Raw genomic sequence first — 26,469 nt, forward strand, 5'->3', positions numbered from 1 at the left:
CAAACTCAGGACCTTGTGCTTAAGGCTCCTGACTCCCCTACCCTTTTAAAATAAATCTCCCAAGAGCCAGACATGATGGTGCACACCTGTAATCCCAGCACACAGAAGGCTGAGGCAGGAGGATCACTGAGCTTGAGGCTAGCGTGGAGTACATAGTAAATTCAAAACCAGCCTAAACTACATAGCAAGATCCTTTCTCAAAAACAAAATAATAATAAAATAAGGCTCCAAATATTTATTACCTTTGAACTAATGTCTGGTCTTCAAATACGTAAGAGATATCAATGGGTGCATCCTAAGAGAAAAGAACAACCATCAGCCTAGACAAGTCATGCCAACTCTTAATTCCCTCCCTATACTTATCCATATATATATATATACACTCTTGAATTTCCAGAATGCATCTTCCTTGTGAATTGGGAGTCTATAGGTTGTAGTTCTTTTTCACTTCAGAACTGTTCTGTGAAAGAGCTCTTTAACAGCAAATACCTTGAGGATCACCACAAAACGGGGCACGGCAGAGGTTCGTGCTTCTCATTAATAGCACAAGTGAATCATTGACCTTTTAGGAGGGGGAGTACCAGGGATCGAACTTGGGACCTTGTGCTTGTGAAGCAGGTGTGGCACCACTGAGCTAAATCCCTGGCTCCCTGTCATTGACCTTCTTTACACACTCCGGTTTACTCAGCTAATAATCTCTACCTCTTCGGGAATGGAACCAGAAGGAAATTATACAGATGAACAGGCTTAAAAACATTTTTATGACAGCATAAAAAAATAGGCTATCATACTGTCTCAGTGGTCCCTACCCTTTCTTGGCTCCAAAATTATGGAGCAAGAGCCATTCTTCGAAACCTCTGTACTGTATATGGTCTCTGGTACTCTTGCTCACCAGCAGCAGTCTCACTGCACAGCCTCGGGCCTTGGCAGTCAGCAAGACAGCTGGTGGAAGCACATATGACCAGGAGAATGAACTCTCCACCTATTGTACCTCTTTAGATGATCCCAGGTTCCAAACTCAATAGTTTGTTCTAGGATAGGAAAAGTAGAGAATGGTTGCCTCACTGACTTTGTGGTTCCCATGTAAAGCCTTAGAGGAAGACCAAACCTCAAATAATTTTTGTGAAAGGATAGAAAGGCAAATGGAAAATAATGAGGGCCAGGGATGTAGCTCAGTGGCATTGCACCTGCACAAGGTCTTGAGTTCGATCCCCGGTACGAAAGAGGGTGGGGGGAGAGGGAGAGAGGGAGATGCTTTTATGTCTGGTATTCTAAGCATTATGGTTGGTACCATCCCTGCTTCTCTGAGGACCCTGACTTCATGGATATATTATTTTGATTCCTTTGACACTAGCCAGTAAGTCAACATATTTCTTATTCACAGTCTACTTAGTGGCTACAAGTAGTCATTCCTTCAAATTTTATTAAATACCTACTATTTCCCAGACCTTGTTTTAAAGCAAGACAAAAATCCCTACCTTTATGGAGATTATATTCTGGTGTGAGAGCAGATAATAGCAAAATAATAAATTATATAGAATATTAGAAAGTAGTAAAGTGTTATGGCGAAAAACAGAGGGGATAGGATAGGGAGCAGATAATGCACATACCTAGGGGAGAGTGTTCTGGTCAGAAGGAATAGCAAGTGCAAAGGCCCTGAGGCAGGACTCTACCTGGCCTATTTGAGGAGCAACAAGATCAAAGTGGCTGGAGCAGAGTGAAGGGAAGGGACAGTGGGAAAGCAGAATAACAAAGGATTAGATCACACAGGCCTTGTAGATCTTTGCTACCCAAAATGTGAGTGTCTGGACCTGTGCTGTCAGCATTGACTGGCAGCTTATTAGAAATGCAGAATCCTAGGCCCTCCCCTAGGCCTGCTGAATCAGAATCTTCCTTTTTTTTGGTACCGGGGATTGAACTCAGGACCTTGTGCTTCCAAGGCAGGAGGCAGGACCACTGAGCTAAATCCCTGGCCCTAGAATCTTCATTTTAACAAAACCCCACATCTTCTGTATGTACTTTCAAGTTTGAAAAGCACTTCTGGAAAGTTTTAAACAGAAAACTTTCATTTTATAAGCCTCACTCTGGCTGGCTGCTATATTAGAAAGAGATATGAGTACAAGGATGGAAGCAGAGAGATTGGTTAGGCAGCTACTGTAATAATCTTGGTGAGAGGATGGTCCCTTGGACTGGGGTCGTAGAAATGGAGTGGTATGAAGATGTGGGGGCATATTTTTGAGGGTAGAGACGACTAGATATTTTTTCAGTACTGGAGATCAAACCAGGGTCATTTTACCACTGAGCTGCATCCTCTGCCCTTTTTAAAATGTATTTTTATTTGAAGCAGGGTTTTGCTAAGATGCCCAGGTGGGACTTGAACTCACAATCCTCCTGCCTAACTGGATTTCTTCATGGATTGGATAAAGGATATTTTAAAAAATGACAGTCGAGGATGACGTCAAGGATTTGGCTATCAGCTGAGATGAAAAAGAGTGCAGTAGGTCAGATTTGAAAGGGAAAATCAAGAGTTCACTTTTAGATACGAGTGAATTGTTCATTGAGCCTCCAGATGAGAGAGGTCTGGGCTGGAGGTATAAATTTGGGAACCACAGGCTATAGGTGACATTTAAAGCCATGAGACTAGACAAGATAATCATGGAAGTGAGTACAGAGAAGAGGCCCACAGCCCGAGTTTGGGGACATTTCAACATGAAGGGACTGGCATGAGGCAGAGGTGCCAGTAGAGACTGAGGAGGGATGGGAGGTGAGACAGGAGGAAGACCGGGAGAGTATGTTGTTCTGGAAGCCTAATGGAAAGTGTCACGGAGGAGAGAGTAATCAATTATGGCTTGCTGCAGTTGGGCCAAGTAAGATGAGGACAGAAATACAGTGGACCCTCAAGTTACAACCGGCCTAACATACGAACAACTTGGGTTAATCCGGTTAATGGAAAATTCACCTGCCTCTTGTTTCCTATAGTATGTACCCAGGTAAACATCCAGATCTCAGGTGTATTGACTTACAACCAACTTGAGTTACAACCAGCCCTCGGGTACCAGTCAAGTTCGTAAGTCAAGGGTCCACCGTATGACTCTTCAATTTTGCAAGAAGCCTCTATTCTCATTGAAGCCTCACTGAAGGGAACAGGGCCCAAAAGGAAGAACTTACCCAAGGTTTGTTTTTTCTTATCTTGATAGTGAAGTAGGCAATGGCATAGACTCTCGCCAGGGGTAACTGAGCAGTTGAGAGGCTCCAGCTCACACGGTAGATATAGTGGAAAGAATGAATTACGTCTTCCTTCTTCATAAACTCTGTGCTGTATGCCCAGCCAATATGATACTTGCAAGTCTGTTTCATAGGAAAAAAGAGAAAGCTTACAGAGCAAGCAAGAAAAGGAGGGCTACAGCCCTGTTCTAAAGTCCTACGTTTTTACTGGGATTCGAACTACAGTCAATTCCCAATTACCTCCACAACAGAGGTGAGAAAATGTGGGGCTGAAATGAAATAAGTAGCAAATGCAAACATCCCTTCAGATCAGACTTAGGGCTGCAGGGGTGCACCCTTAGAAGTGTATGTGAACATCCACACCAGCCACATACACACACACTCTGCTCCACAACCTTACTTGGAAGGTGTCTTGGTTACTTTTCTCATTCCTGAGGCACAATACCCAATACTTACAAGTTAAAGGAAGAAAGGTTTATTTAAGCTCAATTTGTAGCGGTTTCAGTCCATAGTCAGCTGGCTCCAAGGCAGCGTGGCATGGCAGAGGCGCATTGCAGAGAAGAAAGCATACACCACTGTACCTAGCTTGCACTATGCTTTGGATCAGGGTAATAGCATTTCTTGGGCAATCTCTCCCTCTCAAGTCTACTTGGTACTTTGTACCCCTAGGATGGTCCCTAGAGATCATCTAACAAAGCCCCTCACTTTTCAGATGAGGCTTCTTGGGCCTTGAAGTGGGTAGAGACAATCTAACATCATACCTGGACTGGTACCTAGGACTTCTGAGCAACCACCTCTGTTTTCTCCATCCCACCCCATACCTCTCTGCTAAGAGTTTTTGCCTCTCAGCTTGGTTCTTGGTGTATTTTTTGCCTTTTGTGAACTAAGGCAGCCTTAGATATGACATTAAATTCAACTATCTTGATCAGGCCCATCTCTTCCCATTTCTATTCAATATACACACAGCAGATTTTTAGGTAGCTCCAGTGAGTGTATATTATCCTTGAGTTTTATAATTTTTATATAACATCACTTCATAAACTTGCTGCTAGGAAACTGCAACTCTGTGCTACTCTACAATCGATGGCTTAACCTATTACAATTACTGGATGCTCCGAATCCACGGGCACCTGGACGTACATGCACGAAACTGCCCTTCATGGTAAGTGACCTGGGAAGAATAGAACTGGATATTGTGGTGTGGAGGGAGAACTGTCCTTTTCTACTTTTTTCTTTAGGCTCACTGGCTTTTTTATAATGGTGTGCCTTATTCCTATTATAAAAATGATTTAACTATGTATTAGACAATGGAAATGCCCTACTTTTTCTCTTATCAAGAGCCCACTTGTATATTCTTATTGTCAGATTACGTTCTGAAAGAGAATGAACAATAATTGTGCCTATTGGCAATACATAATTGGACCTATTCCTGTCCCACAAATACACAAGCTTTCTCATACCAGGTTTAAACATTCTTATTCATAGAGCAAGACCTTTCAGCCTTTTGAATTTGCATTTTTATGATTTTCACTGATAATAAAACTATTATTTGTCCTAGGAGTCCTAGGAGTGGAAGAGTTTTCCTCCATCAAATTCAACTCATTTCAGCCATTCTTCTTCAATCCACCTGCCAGTTTTGCAAAGCAACCCAGGGCCTTCTCCCCAAATCTGGCAGGAAAGGCCACGCAGAGAGGTCAGTGCGACACAGATTGGGGGAAAACATAGTTGATGGGTATATACATCCTCCCACTGGGCATTCTCAAGCTAAATAAAAAAGGCACTCGAATCTATGTGCAGTGGCACACACCTGTAACCCCAGCCACTTGGGAGAGTGAGGCAGGAGGATCGCAAGTTATAGCCCAGCCGGGGTAACAAAGAGAGACCCTGTCTCAGTGATAACAGAACCTTGATCCTGGGGATGGGGATGTAGTAGAGCCCATGCTTAGTAGTAGAGCACATGCTTAGCATGATCAAGGACCTGGGCTCTATCCCCAGCACCACACACACAAAAAGACACTTGGTCCATCCACATCCCCTCTGCTAACATAAGCATACTCAAGTTGGTGAAGAACTCCTCTTTTGGAGAAGCATCTTCCTCTTTAGGCCACTAGGCCCACACTGAATTCATCAGCATAGCAAATTGCTTAACTGGAAATATTCCTTTTTCCTAGGGAAATGTAAGGGTAAGGTGATACAAACACAGAGCAACACAATTATGCTTTTCGCCTGCAAAGATTATCCCACCTTGATTTTGGAACCTAGATAGAGACAATGTTTCTTTATTCAAGTCACCTTTGAACCTCAAACTTTTTTTTTTGTAGTATACGAGGGTCTCACACATGTCAGGCAAGTGCTCTACCACTAAGCTACATCCCCAGCCCTTTTTAATTTTTATTTTTGAGACAGAGTCTCACTAAGTTCCCCAGGCTAGTCTCCAACTTGGGATCCTCCTGCCTCAGCCTCCCAAGAAGCTGGAATTACAGCTGTGCACCACCATATCTGGCTACCTCAAACTTTTGGCCAAACAACCTTTTCATTGTTTCTCATTCTCATGTAACAAACTGGAGTGGTCAGCTAACTTACCGAAATGAGCTCCTGAATTTGTCTCCGGCCTTTTTCTGCTGTGAATTCACCATGAGTGATCCACTGGATTTTTCTGGCACAGTGTTTAGTTTCTACAAACAAGGTGTGAATTTGTTAATTGACTGGTAGTATGGTGTCACATACTGAGACAATTCTTTAGGCAAGCAAATAGGGTTACTACCTCCCACAGACAGAGTAGCAACATCAATAACATCTTCAGCTATAGTCAGAGCTACTGCAGTCATGGTCCCATTGTCTTCTATGTCTGTCACATTCCTGTTGTCTTCTGTATCCTTTGTTGTCACCTTGCTCGGAGAATTCTCATCAATAATCACTGCCCTTCGACCTTTGGACATTTTAGTCTCATTGATTTTCTTTGGCCTGGATAAAGAAACTTGAGAAGTTACTCTGCGTGTGTGCTTACGTGCATGTGGATGTACTCAGGTTCAGACTGTCTCCCAAAGTCAGACACAGGCCATGGAGGCTGGGGGTAGAAGTAAGACCTCACTGCAGGCTCTGTACTTGGCTGCTCAGATTTACTTTGCTAGAAAACCAAGGCTTTTTACATACTCAAAACCATGCAGGGGGCCGGGGATTTAGCCCAGTGGTTCCGCTTCCTGCCCCAAAAGCATAAGGACCCGAGTTCGATCCCCAGGACCCCCCCCCCCATGCAGGTTTAAAACAAAATGTAATAGAATGATTTCTAACTTCTTTGAAGTTCCAACTAGAATTCCAAATATTGATTTCTGGGTAAGGTCTTTAAAGATAGCGAATTCTCGCCAGGTATGGTGGCCCACACCTGTAATTCCAGCTACTAGGGAGGCTGAGGAAGAAGGATCACAAGTTTGAGGCCAATCTGGACAACTTAGTGAAACCCTGTCTCTAAATGAAAACTAAAAAGGGCTCAAGATGTAGCTCAGCATTCCCTGAGTTCAGCCCCCAGTGCTACAAATATATATATGAATAAGCAAACAAATAAATAAACATATAGAGGTACTGAATTAAGGGACTGGAGGTGTGGCTCGGTGGTACAGCACTTGCCTAGAATGCAGGAGGCCCTGAATTCTAGCCCCAGAACTGAAGAAAATAATAGTGAATTAAGAAGCAAAACAGTTGCCTAGCATGTAGGAGGCCCTGGGATCAATCCCCAGCATCAAAAGAATGTTTTTAAATAAAAATATATAGCAGTATTTCAGTTTTTTCCTCTTGAGTTTTCAAGGTAAGATTCTATCATTTTTAGCCAAGAATGGTGGTGCATGCCTGTAATCCCAGCACTCTGGGAGGCTGAAGCAGGAAGATTACAAGTTCGAGTCTAGCATGTGCATACCTAGTTCCTTCTGTAGCTATAAGGCACACATTTTGCTTTTTTAAATGTTAGGTAAAATTTGTACAGTGAAAGTTTTTATATTTTCTATCAATTGTGTTTGTCCTCCAGAAATAGTATTAATTTAAATTAAAATGGCTAGTAATTTTTTTTAAGTTCAAGCCTAGCCTGGACAAGTTAGCAATTTAGCAAGACCTGTCTCAAAAAAAAAAAAAAAAAGGCTGGGGATACAGCTCAGTGCAGAGGCACTGGGTTTAATCCCCAGTACAGGAAGGAAGGAAGGAGAGGGAGAGAGGGAAAGAAAAATAGAAAGGGAAGGACAAGGGAGGGAGGAAAACTATCATTTTTTACTATCTCTTGTCCTGAAATATATATCTCTTATGAGTATTAGCTTTGGTAACATTTCTAGAAAAATGCTAACTAGAAGCTAAATAATAAGTATCCTTCCTTCACATCTGACCTTGGTGGGCATGCTTTCTGCTTTACACCAATAAGGATGATGCTTGTTTAGGGTTTGAGGTTTATCACATCAAGAAAACAGTGGAAACCAGGCATGGTGGTGAATGCCTGTAATCCCAGCACTCAGGAGGCTGAGGCAGGAGGATTCAAGGCCAGCCTGGACTACATAGTGAGACACTGTCTAAAAAACAAAGAAAGAAAGAAAGAAAGAAAGAAAGAAAATATTTGAATTCTCTAGTTCTAGCAAGGTTTTTTTATCATAAATTATAGCTAAAATTTTCCAAATGCCTTCAGCATCTATTGGGAATATGAACCCTGGGGTGAACACATGTCCATCACAGAACTAAGAGTCTTTGCACATTTTCAGTCTGTTTTACATCTTTTCCCTTGAGTCTTGGATTCCATTTCTTTCCCTGCTACTTCTTAAGTCTTTTCACTTTTGAGAAATTCTTCACTTCCAGCACACTTGTAAATTGTTTACAGACAGTCCTTTCATGGGAGTGTTGCACGATAGCAGATGTCTCTCCAAAGGGAGCTATTTCTTATTTTTCTATAAATAACAGCTCCCCATTTGGGGGTGCTTACTGTGCTGCATTTCATTTAACTATTACCACAGCTCTATGAGACTGCCACTGGGCACCTTCCATTTGCCCTTCCAGACCCCTCCCTTCATCTCTCCCTGTCCCTGCCCTGGAAAGCTGGCCTTGCTAAACCACACAAACGGGCTCTCTAGTGCCCTCTGGCTTCCAGGAGGTTACATGCAGTAGGGTGATCAGGCTGAGAGAAGGAGAACTGGGTGCTTTCCCCCCACATGGTCACCTGTGGCTGGCTGTCTAGAGAAGGCTCCAGCTTCCCTCCATGCCCTTGTCTCCCACAACATCTCAGTCTGGTAGGAGCAAGCATTCTTGCCCTTTGACCCTCACTGGCTGCACTGTAACTAATGCCAGGAGGCTGAACTCTGCTTTGCTTCCCTGTACTCTGGCCACACCTCTGTACATATTCCCTTTACCAACTATCCTACAACTATCCTACCAACAGTTTCATGTGGGGACCTGGAGTCATGAACAGAGGGACTCTTGTTACTACGTGAAAATAAGGAGACCAAGCTACACACCCAGATTGTCTGGCCCACAGCCCGTGCTCATAACTACAATGCTGGTCTTTCCAAGAGTCAAAAAGGGTAATGGGCTCTGTTCTCACACTTTCATCAGGAGTCTGGAAAACACTCACTCCATTTCTGTGAGCCTTTTTCATGAAAGGCAACGTTTTCTCCCCTTCTCAACATCATCATCGGGCCCTGGGGCTGGTGGTTACTGCACAAGGAAACCCAGTTCCCATAGGCCATGGATCCAAGAATAATTGGAACAGCTTTAAACAGTCCTCTAATAATATTGACCACCATTCACTTAGGTCCTGATATATATATATATATATATATATATATATATATATATATATATATATATTTGTACTGGGAATCTAACTCAGGACCTTGTGCTTGCCAGGCAGATGTGGCGACACTGAGCTACATCCCCAACTTGGCCCTAATATTATTTAAGGTCAGTCTACCTCTGCCTCATTTCCCTCTTGCCACAGCTAGTGGATAGTCAGGAGTATCTGCTGAGGGAAATGGAGTCTTTCCAGGCTGCCCATTCTAGGGCAGAAAGAAGCTAAAAAAGGTGGGAGGTGAAGGGAACTGAAGGCCCTTAACATTAGCAAACTGGCCATGTCATTTTAGCCACAGCTATTTGCTATGAACTCTGCAATTAAAGGCAACCACACAGGAGGTTGTGTAAATTGTTCAGTTTGGTAGGCTTCAGTGAGTTAGTCATACTCATTCAGTGCTCCTTCAGTGAGCTGCCCAATTGGTGACTTGGTCATTTGGTGGCTTTGCTTTCAGCAATTGACTAGAAGCCAAACCTGTAACCTCCAACCCCAAGCAAAAGAGGTAGGGGCTTTACATATGAAAGGATCGCCTTCAGACCTTCCCCAGGGAGCTCTGCGCTCCAACGGGAGGGGCCGAGGGGAGGGCAGGGCGGGGCAGGGCCTGGGAAGAAGCCCAGATTTTCTCCTCACATGCCTGCAGACACATCATTCTGGAACGTCCCTCCCACCGGTCTCTTCTAGTTCCTTTTCTTCCCTTCCTTTCCTATAAGAGGCAGAATAAGAGGGCCGGGGAGGTAGCTCAGTGGTGCCATGCCTGCCTGGCAAGCACAAGGTCCTGAGTTTGATCCCTGGGGAGAAGGGAATAAAATGGGTAGAATGGATGGGAAGAGAAGGGGGTATGGTCAGTTTTGGGGTCGGGGTGATGAAAAAGGAGAACCACTGCAGGTCCCTTTTGTGGACTCCCCGACCCTTAAGGAACCCTGATACCTGAGTGAAGAGATTCTTGTTTGAAATACTAGCCGCGGTAGCTGACAAAGCCTTGGAGTCACTCAGCAGCCTTTTTCCAAGATTGCCAGACAGAATGTTTACAAATATTGCCAGGACAACAGCAGTTTCAACCAATGGGAAACAAAGCCCACATGTTCTTAACTGCTTCTGTTAATAAAAGAGTCAAAGTCTCAGGGATTTAGCTCAGTGGTTCCGTAGCCTGCCTCGCAAGTGCAAGGTCCCAAGTTCGATTCCAGAGAGAGAGAGGAGAGAGAGAGAGGGGCAGGGGAGGGCAGGGGAGGGCAGGGGGAAGGGGGAAGGCTAGTCACAGTAACCATCTGACCTCAGTAACAGGACTAAGCGGTGGGAGCCATACCCAGCTTCTTCACAGCAGATGGGTTTGCGGGCCTGTGCCAGGAGGACTAGCATGCTGGTGTGCATTGGGCATTACGATGCTGTGCCAGTCACTGTGTTAAGCCATTTACTCTTCACAATAGCACTGTGAGGTAGGTATCACCACTCTCATATTACAGTCGAACAAACTAAGGCACAGAGAATGTTAAGTAAGTTGCCTCAAACTCAAACCCATAGCTGTCTGACTTTGTTGACTTAGCTTTTACTTTTCATTTCCAAGTTCTGAAGCAGGACCCTTCTTGTGTGCTTGACTGTTTTCAGAGATGTCTTTTGTGAATCAAGGATGACAGTGCATATACTGTAGTGGTTATCAGCACAGACTTGGGAAATTTTTGCTTAACACTTCTTTTTCAGTTTTCTCATCTATAAAATGGGGTTAATGATAAATCTTAAAGTATAGAGCTTTGGGGTTTGTTTTTTGTTGACGCACTGTGGCTTGAACCAGGGCCTCACACATCCTAGGCAAGTGCTCTACCACTGAGCTATGAGCTTTGCCCTCAGTCCTAGAATAGGATGTTTTTTATTTGTTTCTTTTTGTGGTAGTGGGGATTGAACCCAAGACTTTCACACTGAGCTACATCCCCAGCCTTTTTTTTTTTTTTGAGACAGGATCTTTCTATGTCACTAAATTTCCCAGTCTGGGCTCAAACTTGTGATCTGCTTCCCTCAGCCTCCCAGAGTTCTGGGGTTACGCTCAGCGTAGAATAGGTTTTTTTTTGTTTTTTTTTTTTTTAAATGAGGATCAAGTCATATAATTCATGTGAAGACTCAGAACAATGCCTGAACTCTCTGTATAATGGTTAAATATTATTCTTGGTATTATTATTATTAAAGTCAATGGTATTATTTTTCAATGGTTTTATTTATTTTTATTTTAAATATTTATTATTTTTTTGGTACCAGGGATTGAACTCAGGACCTTGCACTTGCAAGGCAGGCACAGTGCCACTGAGCTAAATTCCCGGCCCATCAATGGTTTTAACCAGTGAAATGAAAAGTTGATCACTGTAGGTCAGGACCATTTTATTAGTCCATGAGATTCCCAAGTCTTAAGAACCCCTGCCCTGAACCATGCTGTGTGTATGGAGTGGTGGCTTACTGTGAGACAATTGATCTCAACCCCAGCAAAGGAACAGAAGTTTCCAAGTGCCCTCTCTCTCCACAAGAACTGTGGAGCTCGCTGCCTGGAAGACACCTGACACCATGTATAGAACTGGCGCAGCTAAGATGCGGCCTTCAGGCTGGTGAGTGAGGGGTGGCAAGGGGACAGTGTGGGAGACTGTGTAGCTCCACAGGAAGAACACAGACTGTGAACACAGGCAATGCAGGCTCCACAGGCAGAGGGATTTAAATCCCAGCTCTGCCACATGCTGGCCCTGAGAATTCAAGCAGAGCCCTCCACCTCCGAGCCCCTGTGTTCAACGGGGATTTTTTTTTTTTTTACAGTGGTGATCTTAATTCATGGTGTTAATAAGGAGACAAGATGAGGCGATTCATATGGAGCACTCAGAACAGGATAGGCATATTGTACATGCTTAACAAACACTGATTACCTCGATCATGAGGAGGAGGAGACCACAGAATCAAACATCAGAGGAGCCTGCCACTGCCTGAGGCTGGAAGCATGTGTCCTGAGCTTTCCTTAGGGTCAGTGCCCAGCAGTCAGGCCAGGAGGATTCACAGGGACATTGTCCTCAGCAAGCGCACAAGCCCCAGGGCAACGGGTACTAATGAGGATGCCTGGCTTCAGTTAGGCTCACTGGCCTTCTGGTCCAGGGAGCCCCACCAGCCAGTATGTACACAGTACGTACCTGTAAAGTGTGCAGCGACAGGGATGATGGAGCTTCAAAGCTGACTAAGTCACAGTTTCCACTCTGTGTGACTCACAGAGAAAGTGTGCACACATGAAAAGATAACTAGCAAGCTAAGGAGGGTACAGTGAAATGCTTCCTGACTCAAAACACAATGCATGTTGGATTTGGGTAGGACCTAAACAAGTGAATCTGAGTGATGTTGCTTCAAGTCTAAGGTCACCAGACTACCCTGGGAAGGGAGGGGAGGAGGAAGGAGCCCAGGGCCTTTCCCAAGCACATGTTCATCCTGCAACAGTGAAGCCCACAGACCAGATACTGTGCTGGCCAGGCCCAGTTGGGTGGATCCCCGAGAGTCACAACACCACAGAGACCTCTGGGAACATTCCAGCCATGCTGGAGCATGAGTGTCTCACTGCACAGGCCCTTGCTCAGAACAAAAGTGCTGTGGCAAGCTGGCCAGGTGGTGCAAACCCGTATTCCCAGCATTCTGGGAGGCTGAGGCAGGGGATCACAAGTTCAAGCCCCTCCTAGGCAATTTAGAGACTTAGTGAGACCCTGTGTGAAAATAAAAAAATGTTTTAAAAAGGGTCAGGGATACAGCTCAGTGCACCGTCTGTGAGTTCAGTCCCTAGTGTGGGCGGGGTGTGTGTGTGTGTGTGTGTGTGTGTGTGTGTGTGTGTGTGTGTTATTATGACATCGCCCTTCCTCTTGTACGTGTGGGACGGGAACTCCTAAGTCCCCCACCCCACCCCAGACCTTACCAACTCCACCCCACATATTAAGTTCTTGGAGGTGAAAGCCGGTCTCCAGCCGAAGGCAGGTGGCACACGGGGGGGAAGGCACAGTATACCAAAGAAACTTACACACTTGGAAAATGCTTGTGTTTTCTTGGGGGCAGTGATGTTCACTGTTTCCAACGTCTTCTTTACCGTTTTTCTGTGGTCTTTGGGATTATATTTCTTTGGGGTCATAATCAAAACTGCATACTTGTTTGTAAATTTTATTACTTGGTCACTCACTAGCCCAGATATAATTGGTCTCTTCAGTTTTCTGGAATGTGGAAAGTATCTAATAAGAAACAAATCAAAAGATGGTACAAAATGGTTCAGACTAATAAAGAAACACTTACATATTTTTATGCAAGTTACAACTGCTGGCCCATTTTCATAATGATGCTCTCAAAAGAACAAGTATGTCTCTAATCTTTTTTTTTTTTTTTTTGAGACAGGGTCTTGCTATGCAGTTCAGGCTGTTCTTGAACTCACTATATAGCCCAGGCTGGCCTTAAACTTGCAGTGATTCTCCTGCCTCAGCCTCCCGACTGCTGGGATTACAGGCATGCACCACCAGGCCTGACAATATGTCTCTAATCTTGAATCAAGTTTTATAAAAATTCCAAAAGCAATTATTTGGATCTTCATTACAGAAGAGTCTTTGGGGTGAAGGAAGGTATATTACAGCCAACAGCATGAGACACGGAGGATACACACATATGTCAAAGAAACCCTTAACCATTAAAGGTCATGCAGAGTTAGGGGTGTTCCTCAGTGGTAGAGTGCTTGCCTAGGATGTACAAGTCATGAGTTCCATCTCAACTACCGCAAAAAGAAAAAACAAAGATGCAAACATAGCGTAGGATCTATTCTTTACAGTAATTTCCTTCGCCCTTTTATCAAAAATGCCTCACAACTCAGTGTGATGGCACACAGCTATAATCCCAGCTACTCGGTGTCGGGAGCAATTCTACATAATTTGGGGGAAAATCATTTCACAATTAAATCATGATTAGGGCCTAGTTTTCCTGCCGAGAGGCCAGCTACAGCATGTCAGCATGTGGAGACATAACTCCATCTTCACCTCTGGTCACACCTAAAACCTCAATGATCCAGTGACGCTGTGATGCTCCAGGACATGATTACACCAGCTGAAGACATCCTGGGAGGAACAAAATCTTCATCCTCATAGTTCCTCATTGTTCTAGGATTTTTGCTGGGCTGCTGCTGCTGCCCTTTGACTCACCTTTTACATTTGTTACTCTCCCAAAGTACTGAACTCTCTGCCCTGAGTCATCGGTTACATTTGTTTCTCCTGATGTACGGAATAAAGGTGTGGCAAGCTCAGGGGCTTTGGTCTTTGCCGCCCAGAGCAGCACTCATTAGGCCCAAAGCTTAGCTTCTTCTCTAAGTCTCATTTCTCCTATCTTTTCTGTCTACATATTAATTAATTCGCCTTGTGCTGCCCTGGCTCACAGGAGACTAGGACTTACTGCAGAGGATCTAGTAACGTCTCCTTTCTCTGTTCCCTACAACTCAGGAGGCTGAGGCGGGGGGAGGGGGGTCCACAAGTTTGAGGCCATCCTGGGTAACTCAGTAAGACCTTGTCTCAAAATTTTTTAAAAAATGTAAAGGGCTGGGATGTAACACCTCCCTAGCACATATGAGGCTCTGCATGTCCCCATCCCCAGCACTGAAAAAAATAAATAAATAAAAAACCACCACCAACAACAAAAATCATCAAAATGTGAAATTTATAAGAATATTTTCATTCCCAGTGTGCTGTGGGTCACAAAGGTCTGCTCCAGCTTCCCTTGGAAAGCAAAGGAAGAGCATACCCCAAAAGAATATTCCATAGTATGTAAACATCAGAGATGAAATTGGTCAAGAGGGTGTACGGGGGTGAGGTAGCCTCACATAGACACACACGACCCAGACCAATACGCTGATGTCCTTCTCATTGGTTATCCACAATTTGCTTCTACCTACTTGGTATAGACAAAGGCCTATAATTGTTCCATGAGTCTTCTTTCTATAAAAGTACAGTAGAATAATTTGATTTCTTAGTTCCCCAAAATATCTGAGTGATTTGGAGTCTCAAAAACCAAGTGATGTTTCACTCTCACCTCTACCCCTTACCCTCATCTAAAAGCTTCTGGTGAGGATGGCTGGTTTCAAACCCATCCTCACTGCTTTTTCCCTTAGAACAGAGCAAGTAGCAAGAGCTAAGAAGGAAAACCAGGCATTAAAACCAATGGCATTAAAGTATATTGTGTGTGTGTGTGTGTGTTTGTGTGTGTGTGTGTGTGTTGTTTTGTTTTATCTTAAGACAAGATCTCACTATGTAGCCCAAGCTGGCCTAGAATTTCCAGTGGTCCTCCAGCTTCAATCTCCCGAGTGCTGGGATTACAGGTGTGCACCAGCATGCCCAGCTTAAACCACATTTAAAACAAATTCTGCTTTCAGAAAATGCCTTCAGAATAGTCTCTCCATTGAAGTTCCTACTGTCTATTTTCTTTGCAGCACTGAGATTCCCTAGCTGTGTCCACGCTAACAGGGAACCAGAGACCAGGCCTTGGGGACCTGTGAACATCACATTTATGTAAGTGCCTTCAGGGGACTTGGGTGGGCTGGGGAACGGTTATGGGAGTGCACACCATCAATGGTCCCCTCCCTCTTCATCACATGCATAAATTCATGCTCAGATCAGTGGCATGACCTGCTGAAGGTCACACAAGGCACAGGTGCTGGGCCCTCCTGACATGAAGCTCTTCACAGAGCTGTGGCTCCACATCTGGGGGAAGGGAGCTATTGGAAACTTTGTCATGGGGGCAAGAGGGGCAGGTGATCATTGTAGGATGTTTAGAAGCATGGCCTCTGGCTTGCACCCATTAAAGTCAGCAACCCCTCCCGTTGTGACAAGGCAGAAGAATGCTTTTTGAGCCCTGAGGGGCAAAATGGTCCTGTTGAGAAGCACTGCTTCAAATCTCCCCTGTGCTGAGCAGCCAGGTAGATGTGCAAATCACCACACCACTGCCCTGCATACTACTGTGCAGAGGAAGGCCAGGCCCTTCCTGTTGCCGGCCCTGCCAACCTCCCAGTTCTTTTCTCCCTGCTTTGTACTCTTTGCTCTAGTTCTGCAGCCATGGTAGTTGCTGTTCCCACCTTCATGCTCTTCCCTAAGCTAGGAATGTCCTCCTCCAGTTGTCTTCTAAACCTCATCCAGCCACCAAAACTTAGCTTAGTGTAGATGTCACCTGAAGCTTACCCTAAGCCTTTCCTGTCCCCTCATCCCAAGGCTAGGCCAAGCCCCACCTCTGTGGCTCCATGGCAGTTACTCCCCTGACTGTGATCTCCTAGAGAGCAGGGTTGTGTCATTCAAATCTGAGCCACAATGCCTGGCCTGTAGCATTTACTCAAGCAGTGGTACCGGGAATTAAAGCTGGCCTTTGCACTGAGCTACATCCCCAGCCTTTTTAAAGATTCTTTTGAGACAAGATCTCGCTAAGTCACTAAGTTGCCCAGACTGGGCTTGACTTTGTGATCCTCCTGCCTCAGCCTCCTAGAGTGTCAGGATTACAGGTGGCTTTCAGGATTATGCTTGGCTTTGAGCCAAGGTTTGTTTGTTTGTTTATTTATTTATTTATATTTTTTGTGGAACCAGGGATCGAACTCAGGACCTTGTGCTTGGCAGGCAGGTGCGGCACCACTGAGCTAAATCCCCAGCCCTAAGCCAGGGTTTATTGAAGTGAACCTCAGAGAACAGTTAAAAGTTCACCCATTTGTGAGCCAAAACACCAGAAATCTAGCTGCAATTTTGTCACTAAATGATTGCTTGCCATCCCCGAACCTTTGTTTCATAGTGTGGGGAGTGCTGCACAGGATTAAGTCCTGAGTTCGATTCCCCGTACCAGAAACAAACAAACAAACAAAAAAAACATGTCTTTTCACCACATCCCTTATGTTGTTGGGTTTTGAGCTATGTGAATATGGCATTTATTTTAAAAACTAAGCACGGTTAATAAAACCAATCTAATGGCATCATTTCTCATGCAGCATTTCAACAGGCCCCGGAAGCGCAGGTGACAGATGGGTCCCATGTCACTGTTCAGACCACAGCTGTCAAAATGGCTGTAAGAAAACGTTCCTAATTGCACTTGAATCAAGTGAAATCTAACCATCTAGCCTCCCACATGTTTTAATCTGGTTTGTTCCCTGACAGTAGAATATACAAATAAAGGTCGATTTCACAGGAGATGCTTCAAAAAAGAGCAGAACGGGTTGGCGGCGGGAGTGCCTCGGGCGGACGCGGAGTGAAGATGGCCCGCCGCGGCGAGAGGGGGGGTAGCGGGCGCCCGGTGCGGAGCGAGCTAGACGGGCCCGAACGAGCTGGCTTGGCGGCGGCTGCACGCACTGCTGTGCCTGCACCGCGCGCCGTCCCGTCCGCAGGGCAGCGTGCCCGCTTTGGCGCCTGGTCCTTGGCCTGGAGGCGCCGCTGCCGCGCCACCGCCGCGCCACCGCCGCCGTGGTCCTAGCGCCACTCGGCTTCGTGCGGCGCAAGTCCCTGGCGCCACCCCGCTAGGGCCCGCGCGGGCTCCGCCGGCCTGGCCCGGCTGTGCTGGCGCTCTGATGGCCGCGCGCTGCGGAAGCTGCCGGTGCACGTGGGGCTGGTGCTGGCCGAGGACAAGCGCAGCCTGCCGGACGTGGCGAGCTTGGTGGTGTGGACCATGGCGGTGGGCATCTCGTATATCAGCGTGTACGACCACCGAGGTATTTTCAAAAGAAATAATTCCAGACTGATGGATGAAATTTTAAAACAACAGCAGGGACTTCTGAGCCTGGATTGTTCCAAATACTCATCAAAGTTTGCAAATAGTAATGACAAAGATGATCAAGTTTTAAATTGCCACTTGGCAGGTAAGGTGCTGTCCCCAGAGGATGGGAAAGCTGCTCAGGACTTCTGCTGGCTGCTGGCCCGGCAGCAGCACAGGCCCGAGGACCTGGATGTGGTCATGTTGGACAGATTGATTATACTGTATGTTTGTCAAAATTAAGCTGTAGTCCATTTCTCGATCTGCTGTAGTCTAAGAAGAGACTCGAGACAAGTTCACGTAGAGCCTTTCCAGAACTTTCTCACCTGGTGCGCCTGCTAGAGCAGTCTACGATTTGAACAGCATTGCTTGTTCTATAATTCTTGGCAAAATCCTCAAAACCTCTCCGTCGTCAGAGGTCAGAATTGATCACTGTAAAGAAAAGCGTATGTCTTTATGTGTATCGAAGGCGTTGTCTTTAAATTGTTTCTTCTTGACTTTCCCCACAATGGAAAAATCACCAAATCGAGCCCTCTGCATGGATGGAGCAGAGCAAGAAGGGAGGATTTGAATTCTATTTGCAATTCAAGTTGTGGTTTGCTTCTTAAAGCTGATGGGTTAGTGCTGTAAAGTCAAAAGGCTGGTTTTAATGTGAATAGCGAGGTATAGTCTATTGTGACAAAGGCTGAAGAATGCCTGTCTCTGAGCAGATGTTTAATATTAATGAACAGTGCCAAATACACTGTGCATATCAATAATTTGGTCTTTGAATGTACATTAATCAGCTCCCTCCTGTGTGATGGAACCATGCATAGAATCAGTTCGATCCTTGTGATGTTTTGTATGACTGTAGACTTTGGCAACATGTAAATAATATGTACAGCAAATTTTTATGATTATGGAATCAAATTTATTAAGTTTTATTATTGAAAGCTGAAACAAAATGAACAAAAACCAATAAAAGAATACATTCTTTTCGTGGTCTGTACTATGTGAATGTTACATTTATTCTGAACATTTAGGGACTGCAGAAATGTAATGAGAAACTCCTATGACTAGATAGCAGTACTAGTTTTTTAAGATCATATGCTCTTGGTTGAAATGTATTCCCATTTTTAACAGCTTAAACATTTGAAATCTTACGATTTTATTTGCCTTTTGTTAGATAATAAAATTCAGCTTCAAAATTGCCAGGATTTTCAAAATTCCACAGTAACTAAAAATCTGAGTTATTTTCACTGAATATGGAATTGCCAAATTAAAAGCATGTGTACTCCTTAAAAAAGGACTTTGAGCAAGCGGAAGGACCTGAGTTCGATCGCCAGTACCAAAAAAAAAAAAAAGAAAAAGGAATTTGATAGTTCTTGTCAAAGTAGGAAATTGAAAGGTAAGAGCTGTAGTTTGTCTTATGCTGCATATTCACTGTCTAACCTGAAGACATACTTGTAAAACAGTTGGTTTTGGGGGCATGGTTTTCATCTAAAGTTTGTCAAAGGTCATATTTTAACTCTTGGAAATGTCTTTAACAAAATTACTTAGAAGTTTAACGATAGTTTGAAATAAAACCCAGGAAATAAAATTAGTGTCACCAGTTGCCCAAGACCCTAGATAACTGGCTGTATACTGATAAAATTAGTGGAAAAGAGGAACACAAAAAGAATTTGCATAAGGTTTGTTTGGGTTTTTTTTGGTACTGGGGATCGAACTTGGGTCCTTGCGCTTGCGCAGCAGGCAGCGAAACCACTGAGCTGAATCCCCGGCTCTGCATAAGGTTTTTAAAAAATTATACAAAAACGTTAGAGGATTCAAAGAAGCAAAAAGGAATATAACCTCATTGATTACATTTTAGCTGACAATCCTTCCAGAATTTTTTTGTACTTTTATTTTAAAAATGTATCCCACTGTATCAGGTTTAAGAAATTCTTTTAAAACTAAAAGCTAGCATATGAGAGTTTTGTGTTATGTTTGGTTTCTCTGTCTGAATATAAAGTTACATCAGCCCGTGAAAATGTTTGGAAAAAGTATTGTCCACATTGTTTTGTTCCATATCCTTCAGGTAATTTTTTAATTTATTGCCACCCTGTAATGAACGATTCAGGGACTATAAATTAATTTTAGCATTACTCATTTCCAGAGTATTGCAAAAAACAAATAATCCCATGTCAAACTTTGGATTATCTGTTGTTGATATGTTAATACTTCTTTTCACTGATACTAGTAGTTTAAGTTACTGTTAAGAGGACATGAAAAATTCCCAGTCTTGGAGAAGGAAAGCCTGAGCAAAGCAGAACAGATCAGAACATGGGTTAGGTGCCGTCAGCATGGCTTTGTACTTGTGTATCTACTGTTTCCGTTCGTGGACATTTATTGCAGCAGTATCTTTTATGGGTTTGAGTCACAGAGCCCTTTATTTTAATAAATGTATATTTTGCCATAAAAAAAAGAGCAGAACACTCAGTCTGACCACCTGACCACCCTTCACTTGTCATTTTGTTGCCCCTAAGATGATAAATTTAGTGGATTCCCCACTAAAGTGGAGAAATAGCAAACCTAAAAATGAACAATTTAGTGGTAGATTTTGTAATGTTGTCAGTTGTCTATATCCACAACTCCCTATCTGTACTACCAGCTCTGTGAGGCACTGACTAGTGTTCTATTAAATTTGTAATCACAAGGAGGGCTTTCCTTCAATAAAACGTCACTGCCACACTTTCACAGGGTAGCACAATCTAGATTTACTCTAAATATGAACGCTACCTCCTTCTTCTATAAACCCTGCCTTGTAAAATGAGGTTAGTAGAAATCACACGTGGGGGTGGGGGTGTTTAAGATCACCATTAGATCACGTTAGAATGGATAAAGGTCAAAATGTACAAGGGGAATGGGGAAAAAAGTAAGAACCAAGATGTACAATTTAGCAGGCTAGGGATGTAACTCAGGGGTAGAACACTTGCCTAGCAAGGGCAAGGGCCCTAGACCAAGAGAAAAAATACAATTTTGTGTTCTCACCCTGGGTTCCTGATGTCACCTATAGTGTTGCTGTATACACACAGTAGCATCATTTTTTTTTTTTTGGTACCAGGGATTGAACTCGGGTCCTTGTGCTTGCGCAGCAGGCGGTGAAACCACTGAGCTAAATCTCCAGCCCGCATATTTTTTTTTTTAATTTGGTGGTACTGGGGATTGAACCCACGGCCTCTTACATGCAGCAGATGCTCTACCGCTTGAGTCATATCCCCAGCCCTAAGATAGCAGCATTTTCACAGTAGACCTCAGATCTCCGTTACTTACCTTTAATGTTAAACATATAACTCTATTTCAAATGATCATTTCTTCGCAAACTAGGGATTAAACCCGGGGCGCTGCCCTACCACTGAGCTACATCCCAGCCGTTTTGTTTTGAGATAGGCCCAAACTGGCCTCAAACTTTCAATCCTTCTGCCTCACCCTCCTGAGTAGGTGGGATTGGAGGCATGTGCTACTGAACCTGACAGTACACTCATTGTAATAAACCAAATGATTGCTCATGCTGTTCTATCCTAAAGCAAAAATTAATGCTTGGGCTGGGGATTTAGCTAAGTGGCACTGTGCCTGCCTCACAAGCCCAAGGTCCTGAGTTCAGTACCTGGTACCAAAAAAAAATTTTTTTAAATCAATGCTTAAGCATATACTGTACTGTATTAGATACCACACAGAATACATGAAACTTGAAAATGCAATCTCCATATTAAAAGTGTCCTAACTGGAACTGTTTTTGGCATATGGGGAACGGAACACATATTGTATATGCTAGGCAATATTTTACTACTGAGGTACACCCTCAGCACCCTAGCTGGGATTTTAAATACTGTAAGACCCACCCAGAAAAGGAACTGGGAAAAACACTTTTTTTCCTGTATTTTCCTAGCAACCTCTCAGGAAATTTTAGGTAGTCTCTTTTTTTCCCTTTTCACTGTATTACTATATTTCTGTGATACATAATAATTACATACATTTTGGGGAATTGGTATCTTGATCAATTTTTATTCCTTTCCCTCCCTATTCTCCCCTCTACCCCCTTTACCAGATCCCTTTCCCCATCTCCAAGTGTTTCCTATCAACTTTCCTTTGGTTTACTATTTAAATTATTTATATTTTGGGTTTCTCATATAAAAGAAACCATGCAATTTTTAACCTTCTGTGTCTGATTTATTTCACTTAACATACAGCCTCAGGATCCATCCTTTTTCCTACGATGGTGATTATAATAGTTTATGAAGTGGCAGGCATGGAGATAGGCACTTGGTATATATTTTTTGCCTATAATTTTACCAAGTTTTGGTTGTCTTCTAGTTTTTTTAAGTAATAAAGCTATATTGGTTAGATTGCCTGATGTTGTATATTTTAAAGAAAGAAAAGCCTTTTGCTTTTTCACTTTGTTTTTATTATTACGTAACACACTGAACTGCATGCTACATAATACACCGCTTAAACTTCCAGCAGTGTTAGATGACCACAAATGAGTTATTTTTTTATCAATCAGGAAAATGCTTCCTTAATCAATGTTCTCCAAACCCTGAAAAGAAATTTAGAAAAGAGGATGTAAGAATTCTGTTCCCATCAAAGATGTACCACGTACTTTATTCCCAGCGTCACAGAATAGTATTAAAGCAAATGTTTTCACATCTCATATTTCTAACTCCAACAATACAGAAATGAATTGGATTGCATTTTATAATCACTAAAGAAAAACTTGTAATGATTTCTACTTCTCATTTTCTGACAGCAGCAAATGTACTAATTTGCATGAAAAGACCCTTCCACCATCCCTATCAGAACTCAAGTCAAACAACTATTTACCTGGATCCTTATACAATGGACTCTCCCCGAGATAGAGGACAAGAAAATAAGATCTCTCATAAAATAACAGCCAACATTCAGTACATACTGTTATCCTCATTCCACTTGTCTTTAAATGAGGAAATGCTCAGGTTACAAATCACTGGCTCACTGGCTTAAGTCTGTAAGAAGTAGCAGAGCTGGACTCCAACTAAAGAACTCGTGCCCCGTAAGCACTACGGTATCTTTTCAAAAGGCCTCCTTATCTTACTCAGTTCACATGCAAATACCTCAGTATCTATAAATTAAAAGATTAATCAGTGATGACATTTATTCTAGATAATAAAATAAACAGTTCAGGTATTTTGTTTTTTACTTCAAGAAGAATTGCCTTAAGAGATTAAAACTTTATTTCTAGGAACTACCTCTTAGAAATTCAAATTCTATTTCACATGCCAGGTGATTTTGATGGTTATTCTGGGATTATATTTTGAGAAACATGGCTCCAGGTGAGGGAGACCCAGAGATATGTTCCCAAACCCACAGCAGATGCCTGAAACCACAAATAGTACTGAGCCCTTTATATACTATTTTTTTTCCTATATATATTCCTATGATAAAGTATAATTTATAAATTAGACACAGTAAGAGGTTAATAATAATAAATAACAATGGTAATATACAAGTTATTTAATGGTTAAAAATTATTTCTTAGGGGCTGGGGATTTAGCCCAGTGGTTTCGGCGCCTGCTGCGCAAGCGCAAGGACCCGAGTTCGATCCCCGGTACCAAAAAAATATATATATATATATTTCTGGCCAGGGATTTAGCTCAGTGTCACAGCACCTGCCTGGCAAGCACAAGATCCTGAGTTCAATCCCCAGTACCCAAAAATAAAATTATTTCTGGAGTTTTCCATGTAATATTTTCAGACCACAGTTGAGAGTGGGTAACAAACTGTGGAAAGCGAAATCAGATAAGGGGAGAACTATTACATCTATGTTCATGTTCATTAAATTTGATTCTCAAATAGCTGTATACTGAGAGGCAGGTCGCCTAGGTTGAGTTTTTATAGTATTTAATCATTCTGACCATCTGTTTTCTCATCTATAACATGAAAATATTATTTATCTAGGTTCACAGTGAAGAATAAATGAGCACAAAGCAAATATCAAAAAGTAACTAAAAATGTTTAAAACAGTTATAAGGATAAACTACTAACACAAGGTATAAAACCATACTATTAGGTTGAGCCACATGAAACTGCTACCTGAGCCAGGTGTGGAGGCACACACCTGTAATCCCAGCACTCAGGAGGCTGAGGCAGGATGATCACCATGAGTTCGAGGCCAGCCTGGGCTACATAGTGAGTTCAAGCCCAGCCTGAACATCGAGATTCTGTCTCAAAAAGAAAGAAAGAAAGAAAGAAAGAAAGAAAGAAAGAAAGAAAGAAAGAAAGAAAGAAAGAAAGCAAGCAAGCAAGCAAGCAAGCAAGCAAGCCGAAAATGCTACTTGTCCATTTTTACCTACAAATTCAGCAGTTTCATGATTCAGTCAAATATAAACCTATACTAATTCCTTAAATAAGGTATTGGTGCAACAACTGGCAGACCAGTGGAGTACAGAAGAGCAAATTCAGGGCCAGGGATCTAGCTCAGTGGTCCCACCACCTGCCTCTCAAGTGCAAGGACCCGAGTTTGATCCCCGGTACCAAAAAAAAAAAAGAAGAGCAAATTCATGAAACAGGCTCAAGTATATATGGAAATTTAGTTTACTAGAATGGTATTACAAATAAAAATGTTCTGTAAATAGACAATTACTACAACAGGCTACTTCCTGAAAAAAAGTAGTTAAATCCTCTTTTCCTATTATACCTCAAAATGACCAGTAGAGGGCCGGGGATTTAGCTCAGTGGTTTTGCCCCCTGCTGCGCAGGCGCAAGGACCCGAGATTCCCCGGTACCAAAAAAAAAAAAAAAAAAAAAAAAAAGACTAGTAGATATACCAAAGAACTAATTTTTTTTAAAAAGTAGCTACTAATAGTATATTTGAATAATAAATGTTTCATAACCTTGGGTTTTAAAAAGCCCTTGTAAAGAATACATAAAACCCAGAATCCAGAATGGTAATGTATGATAAACTGAACATCAAAATTTAACACTACCCTGTCTCAAAAACAACAAAAAAACCCAAACCCAAACAAAAACTACTATCTAATAAAAAATAGCAAAGTAAAAAAGTAGACAGGAAAAGCATTTGTCATACATAAACTTTTCTAAAACTTAAAATCCAGAATATATTAGGAACACAAAAGAATAATGCTATAAACAGAAGAAAACGACAGAAGAATTGTGACAAAAGAAGTCACAGAGGAAATACAAAAGATCATTAAATACATAAAAGGCTGTTTGACTTTCTGGTAGACAAGAAAATGCAAATTATATTAGCACTGTATGCCCTATGGCAAGGCATTACTAAGAACCCACAACTCTGCCAGATGGCTAGCATCACTGTCATCTCACCTTCGACACATAGTAACGATTAACTCCAGAGACACGCCTATCTCTTTCCATCAAATACCATTGATAGGGAAAGTGGACAACCCTTTTTTCCTTGAAACAGAAAACAAATATTATTGCAGTTTATACGGATGCATTACTCAATAGATGGATCTTTCAACTTGCAAGAAAACACGCGCTAGAAAAGATGTAATAGGGCCGGGGATTTAGCTCAGTGGTTCCGTCGCCTGCCTCGCAAGCCCAAGGACCTGAGTTCGATCCCCGGTACCAAAAAAAAAAAAAAAAAAAAGAAAGAAAGAAAAGATGCAATAATCACTGAAATAAAAGCCAAATTAGGGCCGGGGATTTAGCTCAGTGGTTCCACCGCCTGCCTCGCAAAGCGCAAGGCCCCGAATTCGATTCCCGGTACACAAAAAAAGCCAAATTAACAATATAAAACCAGAATCTTCTATATAAAATCGGACCATTACATTTAGTTGGAACCCTGACTCCTAACATCATCAGTGTTTCTTTTTCTCTCCCTCTCCCCTAGAAACGTCTACTTGTTGCTTTTTGGGAACCCAAGAAACAACACAGGTAGCTCACACGTGAAGGACAAACACAAAATCAAAAAGCAAATCAACTTACATTGTGACCGTACTCTAGAAATGTGAAGGACTAGAAAGAGGGTTATATGGAAATCTTGATGTGATTTCCTAAAGGCTTGGAAAACAAAGTGGAAAAGAAAAGAAATCATGGGGGAAAAGCTACTTAAGGGTAGGGAAAAAGAAGAAACTACAGAGAGGGGGATGTAAGAAATTAAAACCAAAATAGACAAGGTGACTTGACGTTGACAGAAGGAGTAAATCACGACTAACGCCTCTCCGCTAGGTCTGGGAATCTGCACCTACCTCTTCTAACTTACTCTTCCAGCCCCCGAATAACTACTCTGCCCGAGGGCCCACTCTTCTTCACTCAGAACCTAGCTGTTTCTACCTAGAGCAGAATGTGAACTCCGAAAGCCTCCGCTTTTAGGCAACACGAAGAAAGAAGGGGCCCATTTTTGTATTTACCGCCTCAGAGAGGCTAACGGCATCCTAACGACCACCCTACCCACCGCCATTTCGGGAAGGCCAGTCCGTGCAGTAGGCCAGGGGCGGCCGTCTTACCTTGCCCCCGTTAGTGAACCTTTGAATGTATGTAGTGGACACTCCGGGAATAACCAAGCACACGCCCATAATGGCAAGTCCAGGGAGAATCTCGAACCACATCTCGGATCGGTTACCTAGACCGAAATCCTCCGCTACTCTCAAAGGTGAACCGGCTTCAGCTCCCTTCCCGGTATGCTCTGCGGCAGCCCCCTAGAGGGCGGAAGCACG

General features: G+C 43.0%; 2 protein-coding genes, 1 long non-coding RNA gene and 1 pseudogene across 8 annotated transcripts in view; 2 read left to right on the forward strand and 2 right to left on the reverse strand.

Moving 5' to 3' along the window:
• Akap14 (A-kinase anchoring protein 14) overlaps positions 1-21,993 on the reverse strand; it is a 37,552-nt gene extending 15,559 nt beyond the window's left edge. The window contains exons 1-6 of one of the 6 annotated variants that reach the window (XM_087199891.1): positions 18,103-21,993; positions 13,056-13,260; positions 5,990-6,189; positions 5,809-5,900; positions 3,169-3,348; positions 243-295 (exon numbers count right to left, since the gene is read on the reverse strand). In XM_087199891.1, coding sequence (XP_087056017.1) covers positions 243-295; positions 3,169-3,348; positions 5,809-5,900; positions 5,990-6,164 — 500 coding nt within the window. In that variant the 5' untranslated portion in view covers positions 6,165-6,189; positions 13,056-13,260; positions 18,103-21,993. Of the gene's footprint in view, positions 1-242; positions 296-3,168; positions 3,349-5,808; positions 5,901-5,989; positions 6,190-9,964; positions 10,191-10,307; positions 11,163-13,055; positions 17,029-18,102 lie in introns of those variants that run through there. The other 5 variants (XM_087199887.1, XM_087199889.1, XM_087199888.1 and 2 more) reach the window with 5 other exon arrangements.
• On the forward strand, positions 11,223-17,185 carry LOC110347144 (uncharacterized). Its single transcript, XR_002391572.2, has 3 exons — positions 11,223-11,622; positions 15,489-15,567; positions 17,022-17,185. It is a non-coding gene; the product is annotated as an uncharacterized LOC110347144 (long non-coding RNA).
• Positions 17,222-18,108, forward strand: LOC147821554 (dehydrodolichyl diphosphate synthase complex subunit NUS1 pseudogene; annotated as a pseudogene).
• Positions 21,994-22,176: 183 nt separating the features above from the next.
• Positions 22,177-26,464, reverse strand: Ndufa1 (NADH:ubiquinone oxidoreductase subunit A1). The gene is made up of 3 exons (XM_087199892.1): positions 26,260-26,464; positions 25,115-25,204; positions 22,177-22,331 (listed from the first exon to the last, which is right to left on the reverse strand). Exons 1-3 carry the CDS (start codon positions 26,359-26,361, stop codon positions 22,311-22,313), a joined length of 213 nt encoding a protein of 70 aa, XP_087056018.1. The 5' UTR covers positions 26,362-26,464; the 3' UTR covers positions 22,177-22,310.
• Positions 26,465-26,469: the final 5 nt, after the last annotated feature.

The sequence above is a fragment of the Heterocephalus glaber genome, unplaced genomic scaffold (assembly GCF_053883595.1).
Source record: "Heterocephalus glaber isolate CG9 unplaced genomic scaffold, H.glaber_assembly_v1.0 deba00001730, whole genome shotgun sequence".
Classification (NCBI taxonomy): domain Eukaryota; kingdom Metazoa; phylum Chordata; class Mammalia; order Rodentia; family Bathyergidae; genus Heterocephalus; species Heterocephalus glaber.

What these genes read in the sequence shown, in the direction of transcription:
- Ndufa1 (XM_087199892.1), bottom strand. Translation starts at nt 26,361, where the DNA reads ATGTGGTTCGAGATTCTCCCTGGACTTGCCATTATGGGCGTGTGCTTG. An exon ending in GGTTCACTAACGGGGGCAAG is followed by an intron (nt 25,205 to 26,259) that starts GTAAGACGGCCG and finishes TTCTGTTTCAAG; the next exon opens with GAAAAAAGGGTTGTCCACTT. An exon ending in ATCGTTACTATGTGTCGAAG is followed by an intron (nt 22,332 to 25,114) that starts GTGAGATGACAG and finishes ATTTCTTTTCAG; the next exon opens with GGTTTGGAGAACATTGATTA.